The 16,088-nt window shown below is 33.2% G+C and overlaps 1 protein-coding gene across 2 annotated transcripts in view; it reads right to left on the bottom strand.

Moving 5' to 3' along the window:
- Positions 1-6,064: 6,064 nt before the first annotated feature.
- LOC140439507 (sodium/potassium/calcium exchanger 4-like) overlaps positions 6,065-16,088 on the bottom strand; it is a 63,649-nt gene continuing 53,625 nt past the window's right edge. The window contains exons 8-9 of one of the 2 annotated variants that reach the window (XM_072529468.1): positions 11,716-11,828; positions 6,065-6,375 (exon numbers count right to left, since the gene is read on the bottom strand). In XM_072529468.1, the coding sequence (XP_072385569.1) occupies positions 6,163-6,375; positions 11,716-11,828 (326 nt within the window). In that variant the 3' untranslated portion in view covers positions 6,065-6,162. The remainder of the gene's footprint in view (positions 6,376-11,715; positions 11,829-16,088) is intronic. The other variant, XM_072529469.1, reaches the window with a different exon arrangement.

The raw sequence follows: 16,088 nt of genomic DNA, 5'->3' as shown, positions 1-16,088 counted from the left end.
CTATTTGAAAAAGGTATCTAATCTATAACCGACATCGCAATTCTATTATCAACATCGAGTTGGAATCTAGATTCTAACTCGATGATTATCAAGCACTATTGCAACTGAAAATCCATTACTGTTCTGTAAATTGCAAATAGGATCAGTTTCGACTTTGATCCAAAAGTTATTTTGCTTTCTGAGGAGTGACAAACATAACTTTTTTTGTATGTTTTAATGTTAATCTTTTTTTAACTAGTGTGAATTACTATGATAAGAACAATTTTTTACTTTTTAAAGTTCAGACGTAACAATCACACTCAATCCCTAAAGTTTGAACTAGTAAAAATAAAGTTTTTTTTAACATAATCTAAGTTTTACATAAAACGACAAATATAAAAAAGTTAAGAAAAGTTAAGTGGAATAAGTTCGTGATAATTCTTACTATGTTGGTATCCTCTTTTTTCATTACACACCATAAAGTATCGATTTGGTTATATATATAAAATGTTGTAAACAGTTTTTCAACAGTTTGCCCATAATTTCTGTCAGTTACATAATCAATTCTCTGTTAACACTGTTTAAATTCTGGTTGATTTGAAAAAAAAACCTTAGTATTATTCGGATTACTTACCTTATTGAAGACCCTTAGTGGCTGTTTAATCTCTTTGTCAACGTGCTTAATTCATAATATCGTAATGAAAAAATATATGCCCGTTTTTTGGCACGAGAAAAAATGGGATTATAACGGGATGACATTACAGACATACACATAGTTTTTTACGTCATTTTGCCCTTATTGACAAATATCTATGCATAGAATGACTTTTTATAATAGGAACAGAAAAGTTCCAGAACTTTAACTGTATAGTATTTCTGCTGATTATTGAAATTATTTCAAACGTTTCTTCTTCTTTAAGGGCCATCACTAAAAGCTTGAAAATCTTGAGAACAACTAACTTTTTGAGTTTTGTGACATGAAACCATACATAATTTTGGTACTGTTTTTGCAAGAGTGTTGCCATCTCTATTTAGCAACGAGTTGCGGTTATTGCTTTTTCTTACTTTAGCTACTTCTTAATTTTTTATGATAATTTATTGAAGTTATTCTATTTATTTGAATAGTCTTCTATTCCTTACATTTTTTTTGGATAGCACGCTTTTTACTTTAAAGACCTGGTCCTTATCTGATTGCATTTCTATAGAAAACGATAAAGTAATAAATATATTGAATACTACATTTGTTCAATCTAACATTGTATAGCATCAATACTATACCATAACAATCGCTGTTATCAAAATTCGTTACGATACCTATACCTAAAGAAGTCACCGTTTGTCAAATATCAAAAAAGTGTTAATAAACTTAGGAGAAATTAGAGATCGATATTAGCAACATTGTCGCTTAGACTATATTTACATAGAGATGTTGAATATAAACCTGGAAATACAAGCGGTGCCGAGCCGTGCCGGGGCACAAGGGGTGAGTGATACCCGGGCGGCGCTCGTTTGGGAGCGGCAAATTTTACCCAAAATATAAAAATATAAAAATCAAAAAAATAAAATCAAAACGCCTAGCAAGCAAAGTGCAATAAAATTACTGGCCAAATAGTTGCTATTAAGAAGATAGTGCGGCCTTTCTCTGTGATGGAGTTAAGTTTATGGAAAGATAGTTGCGAATTTAATGACAAGTTGCCTATTAAGGTCGCAGCATATTATCGTGCACGTATAGTTTCCGGAACGTAGCGCTTCCACTCCAGCAATCGGACTGCGCGTTCACATTTTCATACATAGAACGTTTCAGTTTGGTTCGGTGAAGATATGATATCGCTTTTCTCGACAAAAATTATGTGCAATTGCTCTTCTACTTAACGATGAAGAATGAAAAACTGTGTTAAAAAGAAGGTTTGAAGTACATCCAATGATAAGAGAAAGGAAGAAGGAATGGGAATACTGGACTTTATACAGAGAATTAATTGATGACGATGAAAAATATTATGGATATTTTAGAATGAATAGGATTCAGTTTAAATATGTTTTAAATTTAATTTCACCTTCAGTTAAAAAACAAAATACTACATTTACCGAATACATATCAAACCAAAAAGTATTTTAAAAAAGAAGAGGTATCACTTCCGTACAAAAGTCCTAATTGTTTATCACTTCCGTGATTAATTGTCACAAAGCAATAAAAACACATGCATAAATGACGAAATAGTCTCGAAAATTATTTTTTTAAATACTCTGTATCAAAATCAAACAAATACCTAAATAAACAACAAGGGGAAAACGACGGACATCTAATGCACATTATCCTTACCAACCGGTTAAGACCCGTAACGTAGCCGTCGGGATCAGTAAAATATTGTTTTCGAATATACTGAACGGAAGCGTTAATGTCTGAAACGCTATGTTCCGGACAGTGTGCGTTGTTCATATTTAAAACCATTTGAATTATATTTTTCGGAAACTAAACGCTATCTGCTGGAAACGCAACGTGCATGATAATATGCCACGACTTTTAGTGTGATTTTTTTTTAAACTTATTTCTGTTATACATTATATTATTACTGTTATCAGTGTATTGTGAATGGTAAGTTTATTCCAAATAGCTTTTCATTACCTACATATATTATATAAAGTAAAAGTAGTATTTTGCACTTTTTACTGATTCAATTTTTTTTTAGCATAAAATATTTCCGGTCTTTATTTTTATTCAAATTATAAACTATTATTTATTGATTTAGATGGCTGATGGTAGAAAGGGACTCTCTGGTTCACAATATCGAAAAAGAAGGATAAAAAAAGTAGAGACCGACCGAATGTGATTTTTTTGGCCGAAGCCGATGCCGAAGTTCGGCCTGTAGGATACCTTCGGCCGAAGCCGAAGCCGAAGGTGACTAAAAATATACCTGTTATATTATGTTAATAATTTAAATAATGTGCAATATATTTTTATTATCTTATATGTGATAAACAAAAATATGAAATTATGAGATAAACAAGTCAAACATTTATACATTATTTGGTAATAGAAGCGATAATAAAAATAAATGACATTAAAAAACATTAAAGTCGAAACATTCATAGTCGATGGTCGATGTTTTGCCATTTATAGCTTTCCAGTCAAAACACCAGTAATCGTGAGTTTTAACAAATACAATAAAATTATTATTATCAGAATTTTACTACGTGAGAAATATTCAAATGATGATCTTTGAGACATCTTGGCCTATTGTTAAAATTTATTCCTACCTACTACCTGACCTGAAAGTTTGTAAAACGTTTTAGTTAAGGGTATAAAATAGGGTGTAAATACTATTCAAATTATCAAAGACTCGCCGAAGCATATTGTTCAGAGATTATTTCATTTCTATCGTATAGTATACTGACAGAGCATTTTATTATTCCACCTTCGGCGAAACCTTCGGCTTTGTTTTGGCCGATGCCGAATTTTGGCCGAAGTTTTAAATATTGGCCGAAGGTGGCCGAAGGTGGCCGAAGCCGATGCCGAAGCCTATTAATCGGTCGGTCTCTAAAAAAAAAGAAAGACCACAAACGATTAGCTGGCTCACTAAAAAAGTTTTTTGTATCCACGACGAGTACGCAACCTCAACCTTCAACATGTCAAGCCCTAGATGTTCAACCTTTTAAATTAAGTAAAAACGATGCAGAAGAACAGGATCAAAATAAATCGACCGATGAAAACATTACACTGAACCAGGATACAATGAATACTCCCTCATCAAATAATACGTAAACCGAAACCGCAGATATTGATGTAAGGTGGAGAGGAATTTAAAGATCCAGCATATTGGCCAGAAGTATTGACAGATACTGGTAGACTAATAATTTTAGACATAGGTCCACTACAATTAAAAAATATTATTTATCTTAATAATAATAATGAAAAAGTACTTAGAGACTGGCTTATTTACTCAAAATCTAAAGATTCAGTATACTGCTTTTCGTGCAAATTATTTGAAGTTTCTTTTAATAGTTTTAGCGATAATAATAGATTTAGAGACTGGCAACACTTGTCTCGGGCTTTAGAAAGACACGAAACTGGTAAGGGGCATTTCGAAAATGTTAAGAAATGGGTTGAATTAAAAAAATCAATTAAAAAAGGTTTAACTGTCGACTATATGAATCAGAATTAATTTATTTCAAATAGAAAAAAAGATGGACATCTGTTTTAGAAAGAATTATTTATTTGATTCAATTTTTGGCTGGTCAAAATTTAGCTTTTAGTGGCAACAGTCAAAAACTATTCGATAAAGGTAATGGCAATTTTTTGAAATTGATTGAGACAATTGCAAAATTTAATAGTATGTATAATGGCTGACCATATCGGCAGGATTCAAACAGATGGCAAAACAATGGCACATTATTTAGACGATAAAATCCAAAATGAAATAGTCATCTTAGTAGGGGAAAAAGTTAAAAAAATATAGTTAAGAGCGTAGGCGCAAAATTTCGGGCCAATGCTTTTTAAATGCATTCATTTTTTTCGAATCCTGAGAAAACTAATAAATATTTTTGAAAAATTTAAACGCAGAATGAAAGAATACATTATTACTGAGGGCCGAAAGTCCCTGAAAACATCTATAATGTTTATTTTAATAAGTTACAGGGGTGAAAAAGAATAGAAAAGTTAGTGTTATTTTTAATTTCAAATATCTCGTTCAAAAAAACTTTTTGTTTATTCTAAGGGACTTTCGGCCCTCGGTAACAATGTAATCTTTCATTCTGCGTTTAAATTTTTCAAAAATATTTGTTAGTTTCCTCAGGATTCGAAAAAAATGAATGCATTTAAAAAGCATTGGCCCGAAATTTTGCGCCTACGCTCTTAAATCCTTAAAAGTATGCAAATATTTTTCAATTATCCATGATTCCACACCTGACATTATTGTCATCCTTGATTGCACATCAAGAACAAATCACAATTGTTGTTAGATTTATTTTTGTTAATGATTCTTCTAAAACTGTAGAGGTTCGAGAACTTTTTTTAGGATTTTGCGAAGTTAGCAACACTACTGGTCAAGGTTTAACTGATTTCATATTAAATTTTTTAAAGGAATCTGATATTAATATTGCCGATATGCGAGGACAAGGTTATGACAATGGTGCCAATATGAAAGACAAACACCATGGCATGCAAAAAAATCTTAGATACTAATCCCAGAGCTTTTTTTGTCCCTTGTACGGTACACAGCCCTAATTTAGTCGTGAATGATGCAGCAAAAAGCTCGCTTGAAGTTACCAATTTTTTCAGTATTATTCAGGAACTTTTTTTCGGCATCAACATATCGATGGAATATTCTTTTATAAGAAGTGCCCAGGTTAACGCTAAAACCGCTATATTCATATAATTTCCAGGCCTTCGTTATTCTAAAAAATAAAAGATATATATTAGAGTTGTTTCTACTTGCATAGCTATGCACATCACTCAGTTTATCCAAATGTTTTTAAAAACACCTATTTACCTAAAGGTAAAATTTACAAGTTTTACAAAAAAACTACTATAAAATATAATAAACTAAATAGCAACTGAACACCACACTTACTTTTCAAGACACTATAATGCTTTAACTGAAGGAAAAACGCGGTAAATTGCTACAATGGCAAAAAAAGTCGTTAAACTTATCATTACAAATAATGTGTCCGAGGGATATTTGTTACGTCACATGCCTGGCTCAGCTGTCAAATGTCGTGCAATATCATAGCTTGTGTTCATTGTTATACCATGGGCACCACATCAGCATTTAAGGTTAAAAAGACTGTACCTATGCTGTAGCCATCTACCATTGTAACGTACGTGGACGTTTTTTTAAATTGTTTTCTTCACAGTCGTAGTCTTTCTTTACTTATTCGTTATCTCCTCTTAATTTTTAAAGATCTTCTACATATTATATTGTTAGTTATTTTTTGATATATTTTACATCCAAGGCAATTTATTTTATTTATTCTGTAAATACTAATCTGCTAAGTATTGTTACATCGTCACTTAAAGTTTGTTGCTAAAGTTGATTGTTAACTACAGGTTTCCAAATAAATTATGGCTTACACAACTACATTGTTTAATGTAAAACTGCTTTCAAAAATATATTTGATTTATTATTTCTATGAAAAATATAATCTATAAATACTCCAACATATATAATATACCAATATGATACAATTCTATCTACCACAGGTAGGTGAATTAACTGGAAAAAATACATTCAGCTCTATTAAAGTGGCTAAAATCACAAATAGAATATAAATAATTAAACAGTAGAGTCCAATCCATTTGTCTAATTTAAATTTATTGCAAGTTAAAGCAAAATAAAACGCTATGAGTGTAACTAGAAGAGTGACTGTACTGTATTGAAGTCCCGAAGAATTGATATTTACCTGTAAAATAAAAATATTATTGTTAATTCCACTTTTTATGCAAAATTGATACATTTAGTTCATTGAATTTTGATACATTGCCATAAACTTGGGTATAAACACCAATGGAGCAATACTTGATCTAACTTGGTATCAATTTTTCAAGTAAAAAAGTATTTTAGTTGTGAAGGAGTTAAATTGTATGTGGCTTCCTGACAAGATTACCTTTTTTATATTAAGTCCATTGAGTACAACAATCTGCTCATTGGGCATTAAGCATTTGGTATGGTAAAAAATACAGACATGTAGAGAGTTACTCCATTAAGTAACCTCTTTACAATTCTAAAATTAAAATTTTATTAGTTTGAATACACTTATTATGTTCAGTTGGAAAAGTCGGACGGCAATTGCCGTTTTAGTCTACGCACTTCAAAGACGTTCCGCACATTTAGTTGTCGAGCAAACGCATTAGGATGCGCTACCACTTCACAGTATTTAGCACTAAAACGTTGTATGGCTTCTTTCACGGATTCTAGGGGGATATCGTGTTGAATCACCTCGTTGGATACATAGTATGGCGCATTGACTATGGCACGCAGCACCTTGTTTTGGAATCTCTGTAAGATGTTTGTATTGGAGACGCTAGTAGTGCCCCATAGCTGAATCCCATAAGTCCATTAAGGATGGACTTATAGAGTAAAATTTTGTTATCCAAATATAGTTTTGAATTGCGTCCAATGACCCAATACATATTTCTCAACGTAAGTCCAAGCTGTTTTCGTTTGTTAAAAATATGTTTTTTTCCAAGTTAGACGGCCATCCTCGGATGCCAAGATATTTAGCGTCCTCGGATTGAGGAATTAGACAATTATCAATATATACAGAGGGGCATGTTTCTCTACGTAGCGTGAATGTAACATGTATTGACTTAGTTCTATTAGATTTGATGCGCCATACTTTCATCCATTTCTGCATTCTATTTAGGTTCGATTGAAGATTTCTTGATGCTGTTTATGGATCTGTGTGGGATACCATGATAGCAGTGTCATCCGCATACGTTGCAACAGTAGTTGTACTAGATGTTGGAATGTCCGCTGTGTATAAAAGATATAGAATTGGGCCGAGAACGCTGCCTTGTGGGATGCCTGAGTGAATAGGATATATCTTAGTGTGCTCGGTACCGTGCTTTACCAGGAAGTGTCTATTTTTTTGTAGGATTTTAAGAGCTGGAAGTGAGGATAGGGTAGAAGCTTCTTTAATTTTATTTGTAGTCCCATGTGCCATACCTTGTAAAAAGCCTAAGATATGTCAAGGAAAGCAGCAGAACAGTATCTTTTTGCGTTAAAATCCTTGTTTATTTGGTTGACTAGCCTATGCACTTGTTCTATGGTTTCGTGTTTGTCTCGGAAACCGAATTGATGTTCTGGAATTATTTTATGTTCGTCTATTATCGTTTTTAACCTTTTTGCGTACATTTTTTCAAAGAGTTTGTTTATCATAGGCAGAAGGCTTATAGGCCGGTATGAAGATGCAAAGTAGACGTTGTGGAAATGGATTATCTTAGAAGGTCATGTCGAGTATCGAGAATGGAAAGAATCAGGAATGAGGAAATACGAAACCGTACAGGAATTAGAGATACTCTTTCAGATAGAATACAAGGAAGGCAATTACAATGGTATGGTCACGTGATGAGAATGGAGGAGGAGCGATGGCCAAAGAAAGCCTTAATGTATGTTCCGCCAGAAAGAAGGAAAAGGGGAAGACCACCAAATTCCTGGAGAAGAGAAATTACAAAAACAATGCAATCTAGAGGCTTAGAAGAGGGAGATTGGAGAGATAGGAAAAGATGGAGGCTGAAATGCGGGAAGCGGCAATCGCCGTAGGACCCCCGTTATATGATGATGATTCCCGGGTTTGAGGATCATTATGATTTGTGCCACTTTTCATGAACTAGGAAAGTAGTTTAGACGCAGGATTGCATTAAATATAAATATTATTAGTTTTATGCACTTATCCGAGACTTCTTTTAGAATATTGCCAGAGATTAGGTCAAATCCAGGGGCTTTTTTGATGTTGACTTCATTTATTGTTTGTTTTACTTGGTTTACTGTAAATTTAGTATGGGGCAGATCCATTTGAGGCGGTGCTGTTAGGAATCTGGTTAGTTCTGTTTCTTCCTCTGTAGATACTGTAGAAGGGTATGGCGTAAATACTTTTTGAAGGTGCTTGCCAAAAAGATCAGCTTTTTCGTTGTCCTTCCTAGCCCAGGTGTTTGCCTCATCTTTGATTAATGAGGTATGTTGTTGTGGCGGTTTGAGTTTTTTCGTGGCTTTCCAGAGTGAGTAATCTGTAGCTTCAGTCGATGTTAAATTTTCTAAATATTTTTGAATTTAATGGTTATCTGCTTCATGGATTAATTCCTTTAATTCCTTTGTTGCTTTGTTAAGTTTTTTCTTATTTTCTGCCGTTTTTGACTGTTGTCAATGTTTACGTAATTGTCGTTTTTCTGTCGTTTTGGGACTAACTGGTCCCAATTTAGAGAAAAGAAAAACTCCAGAGAGAACTCCAACTGGAATCAGCTGTAGATAACCTAACAAAAAGCATACAAATTGCTGCATGGTATGCGACTCCCAACTACGAACCATCTCCAAACAGAATTAATGTGTCTCCCACAATTAAACAAAAAATTTCAGATTACCTATTAAGTTCTATTTTTTTATTCCTAATATCGGAAAAAAAATTCAACACTTTTTTTAAAAAAACTGAAAAAGCAAATCAATAATTAATGAACGGATGAACGCTTATAATAAAGGAACAGGCTTTACAGAAGGTTTTTATTAAGGAAAAATAATCGAATAAAAAGTAAATAAAAACTCAAACTCAGTATATAACATTAGCGAAAACTAAATTTCGGCTAGTCTAACAGGTCAGTTTCAATTTATTGTACTGCAGATGATTTTTTTCCATAATTTAGATCAAATATTCAACTCTATTGTTAAGGTATTTTATGTTACCAGGATATAAGGTTTCTTCGTATTTTATAAAAAATATAGTTATTAAATAATAGGCTATTTCTTTGGTGGTTAATTTTTGAGTTGATTGTCTCTTTCCCTTTTGCCTTTTTTCTGGCTCTTGTTTTCTTGTTTTAATTTAATCGTTTTTTCTTTTTTGTTTCGTAATATTCTCTCCATTTTTTCGGTTCTTTCTCTTTTAAGTTCCCTTAGATCCTTCTGTACTCAGTGGCGGATCCAAGGGGAAAAGGGTCACGGGGGTCATGACCCCTCCCAAACAAAATTAAATATCAATCAAATAATCCTAAAAAAAAATAATTTAAAACCCATAAACCCTATAAGCAGGAAGTCAAGAACTGAAATGACTCAAACTCATTTATTCTAGGAGTAAGTGTAGAATTATGTGAAAGCCTTTTTACATTGCTCTTTAAAAAAATCAACAATTCTGAATACAGTAATACCTCGACTAACGCTACCCCGACTTCCGCGAATTCACAGTTACGCGATTTTCAAATTTTGTCAATTCGTCATTTGAGTGCCAGAGAATCGTTCGATTATTATCGATGAGATAGAATTACCGTCCACACATTATTGCTCATTCAATGTACGTGACATGACTGTTCGCAAGAAATCAGCACATTTTTATTTTGTATTAGGTATTTCTTATCTTCAGTTTTGGTTTGGTTGTTTGGAATTTGAATATGTATTATAATTGATGAGACTGTGTACTTCATTTTATATTTATCTATAATAAATATCAAAGTGAATATTGTTGTTGCATTAGCTCTGTCTGGTACGTTAGTGAATACAAATAAAGGAACTGGGGGCTGCTGTCAAAGGTATTTGTGAAACTCGTTGGGTTGACAGGTATGAAGATCATCTTCAATTTCAGGGCGAATCAATCATAAAAATATATAACGCTCTTGAAACGATTTCTACGTGGAGGTACAGTAAAATATCAGTTGATGCATTTTCAATAATGCAAACTATTAGGTGCCCAGAATTTCTCATTTCAGTAGTTTGTCTTAGTGATGTTTTAGGTAAAAATGTATCTCTTAGTGGTCTTCTTCAGTCACCAAGATTAGATTTGAATCTACAGATAGAGGCCATAGAGGACACTAAATGCATTGTTTAAAATAAATGATCAAATGCTGAATCTGTTTTTAGCAAACTTTCTTATTCTTCTTCTCGTAGCACTACAACCTGGGGTGGGTTTTGGCTGACTGCACAACTTGCTTCTATCTTGAACGGTCGCCCATAATAGTTGGGTCAGTGGGTAGCCCCATTGTTCTTAGATCTGACCATAAATTGTCTCTCCATCGCATTCGTGGACGACCTAAGGGCCTTCTTCCTGTAGGGGCTTCCTCCCATATTAACGTGGCAAGGCGGTTATTAGGAAGCCTATGGACATGGCCAGCATCTTAGACATTAGGATTTAATCTTTTGCGAGATAAGCTTATTTATTTATTTATAAAAACTGCGATATTTATATGTATCCAAATATTAGAATATTTCTGCAAATATTATATACACTGCCAGTCAGCGCAGCAACAGCAGAGCGTAGTGTTTCTATGCTTAAGCGTCTAAAGACTTGGCTTAGAAATAGAACTTCGGAGGAAAGGTTAACTGGTTTAGTACTCATCAATGTGCATTCTGAAATTTCTCTAAATATTAATGCAATCGTAGAGCGATTTGCTAAATTGGATAGGCGCAAAGAATACATTTTATAAAATTATATAATATTTACTTATCTTATTCTTATATTTTTAATAACTGAACTTTAACACCAATACCAAGTAAAAGAATATTTCACTCACTTGTAGCATAATATGCTTAATTAAAGAAATAACTAGTCTTAATAATATTAATATAATATTATATTATGTTTTTTGTTGAATAAATCAATTTAAATAGAATGCTGTTTACACTTCTTCTTAAGGTTCCTTCTTCATTACGGGAGAGTAGCTATAACTACAGCAAAAGGCTCTCTATCTTGAGCTGTTCTTAGTATCGAATGTGTGTCCATGACTGTCTAGTCTCTTACATTCTTCAGCCAGAAGTATTTTCTTCTTCCTGGACCTCTTTTTTCTTCTACTTTCTCTTCCATTATGAGCCAACCAGTGAGGATGGCAACTTTGTACGCAATTCTTTTTTTTCTTGGTATAAGTATAAATGTTTTAACTAGGTTATGCTTCTGTCGTGTTTATCGCAAGGTATTTAACATAATTCAATGTCAAAGTTTCTGACCATTTAGCTTAACGAATGGAAGCTAAATGGCTCCAATCAAACTGGCAGTTATCGTTGTTATATCAACACTAAATTGTAATTAGATAAAAAGAAATGTACTTACCCATTTATTAGTAGAAACTACAGTTGCTTTTAATAACCAAGGGACTCCTAAGCAGAGCAAAATATCAAATGTGTTCGACCCCAAAGAATTGCTAATTCCCATAGCACCCTTTCCTAAAAGGATATTTTGTCATACATAAATATTACAACTAAATTTTTTTATTGATAATTAAATTAAAATTAATATATTTATAATTTTATAAATAATTATTTTAATTATTATTAATAATTATCATAACACTCTACATCTACATATTTATTTAATTGATTTTTACTTTAACTCATATGCCATCTATTGATAAATTGACGAGATAAATACGCTGAATATTAAAGTTATCTGTACTGGATAACTTATTGCATGGTGTTTCCATGTGTGCATCTTATGTTTTGCTACAACACTTTTAGTGCTTATTCATAGATGGCCCAAGCTAATAATGTTTTAGTTTTTTTAATATTGCCTATTTTTTATCGTCGTTGCGCCTGCAAAATTCGATAGATAAGCTTTTTAAACCAATTGCATTATTTTTTGGACAGCTTTATTTGTCAAATTTTGCAGGCCTAGCGACAACCTGCTAAACTTTTGATTGATGTTCAGTAAAAATGATGAAAATTAAAAATATTGATATCCTATGGTTCTATAAGATAGATGTAGTAGATAATAATAAAGTAGATAATACACTACTCCAAGAAATTAACGCACCATTTACAAAAACAAAAGAAGCGATTCATTGGTGTTTTAAATTTAATTGTATTTATTTTGTATGGAATATACCATGTATTTGGAATGTTTTTGTCAGGTTACTTGTATTGTTTTTTTGTTTCAATCGGTTTCTAAGGAACACAAAACAAAGGTGCTGTAAATTTGTTAATGTCGATAAGAGGATAGTGTCATTTTTCAGTCGTTGTGTGAACTATTGCTGTTTGGTGGTAACATTTTGCTATTGTTTTAATCAAAATGCAACGCGAATCGAAAAATTTTACTAATGAAGAGTGTGCTCAAATAGTGGTTTTACACGAAGAAGGTTGGAGTTACAGGCATTTAGGGGAACGGTTCGGCGTACACCATACATCGGTCTCACGAATGATGGAACGGTAGAGAGAGACCGGTAGTCACTCTAGGCGTCCAGGACAAGGTCCATATCGTATAACAACGTCCGTTCAAGACCGTTTTTTACGACTTCGCACCCTAAGACAACGATTTGTAACTACCAGAAGCTTACAATCCCAACTTGAAGATGTTCATAATGTTCGAATCAGCTGTGAAACTGTTTGCCAACGTCTCTTCTTCTTCATAAGCCATCAACTGTCATGGCAATTCGCACTTTCGATACCGCTGCTCTAAAGAGGTCAGCAGAAGTGCAGTTAAACCAAGCTCTCAAATTGTTTAACCAGGAGATGCATCTTCTTCCGCGACTCCTTCTACCCTGTATTCTTCCTTGCATTATTAATTGCAACAAGTTATAACACTCGCCCCTCATGACATTTTCCAGATATTGCAGTTTTCTGACTTTAATTGTATTTAAAACCTCTTTATCTTTTCCTATTCTTCTCAACACCTCGACATTCGTGACTCTATCCACCCAACTTATTCTTATTCTAGAAGATAAGTTGGTAAATCGTATACCTGCCAGAGGGCCAACCTTGACCGTAGCTCATTGCAGAGCGCGTTTAGAATTTGCACGAAATCATATCCATTGGTTGGAGGCTGATTGGAATAGAGTTCTGTTTACAGATGAGAGCAGATTCTGTCTTTACAATTGTGATAGGCGTATTCGCGTGTACCGACGTCAGAAGGAACGGTATGCACAGTGTAACATGCGAGGAACGAAGTTATTCGGTGGGGGGTCGGTTATGGTCTGGGGTGGCGTTTCTTTAACGGGTCGTACAGACTTGGGGGTTTGAATAACGGTACCATCAACGGTCACCGATATATCGTTGACGTTCTTCAAGACCACGTTGTGCCATTTGCTCCTTATATTGGCGAAAATTTTGTTCTAATGGACGATAATGCACGATATATTGCAAAATTATCTAGAGGAAGTTGGATTCGACGTTATGGAATGGCCAGCGAATAGTGCCGATCTCAATCCTATAGAGAATGTTTGGGACTTACTTGGTAGATGTCTACGGAATTTTCCTAATCAACCAAACACTCTGCAGGAACTGGAACAACGTCTTGTCCAAATTTGGAATGAACTGGATCAGAATACTTTAAGACCGTTTATTTTAAGTATGAATCGTCGATGCCAAGCTGTCATTCGTAGCAGTGGTGGAAATACGTCTTATTAAGCAAAAAAAGCTGAACAATTTGTATTTTTAGAATTAGAGATTTTGTTGTTAATTGTTTTAAGATTGTGTTAAATGTATGAACATTGAAGATGGTTTGCGACAACATATCTAAATATGTTTGTTCTACACAGTAAAGTAAAACGAAATAAAATGCTTTTTTTTCAGTTAATATTTTCCTGTTATATGGTAAGTTTTAAAGTGGTGCGTTAATTTCTTGGAGCAGTGTATATTATTATTACTGTTTTACAAACTATAATATCGACGGTTGAAAGGCAAAAGTTACCAAACGCCAATTTGGGCGATATTGAGTTATATATATCATTGGAATCAGAAAATTTTTCTGCGTCGATTGGTTCTATCCTCATGTGGCTACGATGAATTTTTTGTCGCTTGGTAACTTAAAATAATCGACATTTTTAACAATTTTCGGCGACCAAGCGACTAGAATTTTGTAAATTTAAGAACAACTTTTTGTTTTTTTCATTTGGTACCTCTTCCATTTTAATCATTTACAATTAGTAAGTTTTTATTAGATTTCATTTTAAATGTTTGGGCGCCTAGTGATTTTTTACAAACAATATCTAAAGTTTTAATTTGCTTAAGAAATTTTACTCGACCCAAAAATATTTTTTTTATCACTTATTACTTTTTTTCGCACACTAATTGAATAACATTTTTTATTTAGTTAATTATATCGAGATGTAACTTTCTTAAACAAGATGAATAGATCTTTCTTTCTACCGAAAATAGGTCGAAGTTGTCGCTTGGTAATATTTTACCTGCCGTTTTTTTATGTTTTTTTTGCTTAGATGTAATAACATTTCTTAAAAGGGAAATTTTACAAGATTTCACGTAACCTGTTTCGCTGCGCCGTTTAGACGGGCTCCAAACCATAGTTTGATTTATAGATAACAGAATACCCATCAGTGTGCTTCGAATTGTGCAACAGTTAAAATCGATATTTTTTACGATTGGGTATTACTAAATCTTAGAACTTTGGAATAAAGAAATTAATAAGCAATTATATTTTGGAATCAACAGTGTTGTTTTCTTCATATTTATAATGGAGAGTAAAAAACGGACACATAATATCCTAAACCTAGCTTTGGCAAGCGCGGGGACATCTACCAAAGGTTTACCTTCGGTAAGTACATGTGTTTATTATATTTTAGTGTTTCTAATACTATATTAGTGTTTGGTGTTACTAACTTCTTCTTTAAGTGCCATATCCTAATCTGAGGTTGGATATCATCATCGCTATCTTTACTATATCGACCGCTGCTCTGAAGAGTTATATAGAACTGCATTTAAACCAGTCACTTAAATTCTTCAACCATGCCACTCTCCTTCTTCTTATACTCATTCCGCCTCTTATGTTTCCCTGTATTTCAGTCTTAGTATTTCATATCACTTTCTCCTCATATTGTGTGCCATAGATATTGTAACTTTCTTATTTTTATTGTGTTTATTATTTCGCATTCTTTTTTCTATGTCCATGCTAATCTAAGCATCCTTCGGTAACACGACATTTCAGATGACTCTAGCTTATTTATGTGTTCTTGGTTTAATGTCCAGCTTTCAAGTCTATATTGCAGTATCGAAAACACGTAGCATCTCAAAGCTCTTAGTCCCAGTTCTAAGCTAAGGTCTTTGTTGCAGAAAACTGTTTTAATTTTTACAAATGCATTTCTTGCTATGTCTATCCTGCTCCTTATTTCTTTTGTTTGATCATTTTTTTCCGAAATACAGGTACCTAAGTATTTGTGTTTATCAACCCTTTCTATCAGTATATTTTCCAAATGTATGCTCGGTTGTATGTTTGTTTTCTTAGTTATTATCATGTATTTGATCTTTTTTATTGGTTACTAACTACATACAGGGTGTTTCATTGGGAAAATAACATACGTTAACTGTAGAAAGATGCGGTCTCAAAAATACCATGCTTAATGGGTCTGACTTCATTACTGACATAACAAAGATACTGAGTGTTTTATCTATCTTGCCATTTTCTTGTTTGGTCCATAACTTCTTAATCACACTGTATATTTATTTTATATTTGGCACGCAAATATTCTTTAATGAGTA

Source organism: Diabrotica undecimpunctata, chromosome 4 (genome assembly GCF_040954645.1).
Source record: "Diabrotica undecimpunctata isolate CICGRU chromosome 4, icDiaUnde3, whole genome shotgun sequence".
Lineage (NCBI taxonomy): Eukaryota > Metazoa > Arthropoda > Insecta > Coleoptera > Chrysomelidae > Diabrotica > Diabrotica undecimpunctata.
This window is presented reverse-complemented; position numbering and strand designations above follow the sequence as displayed.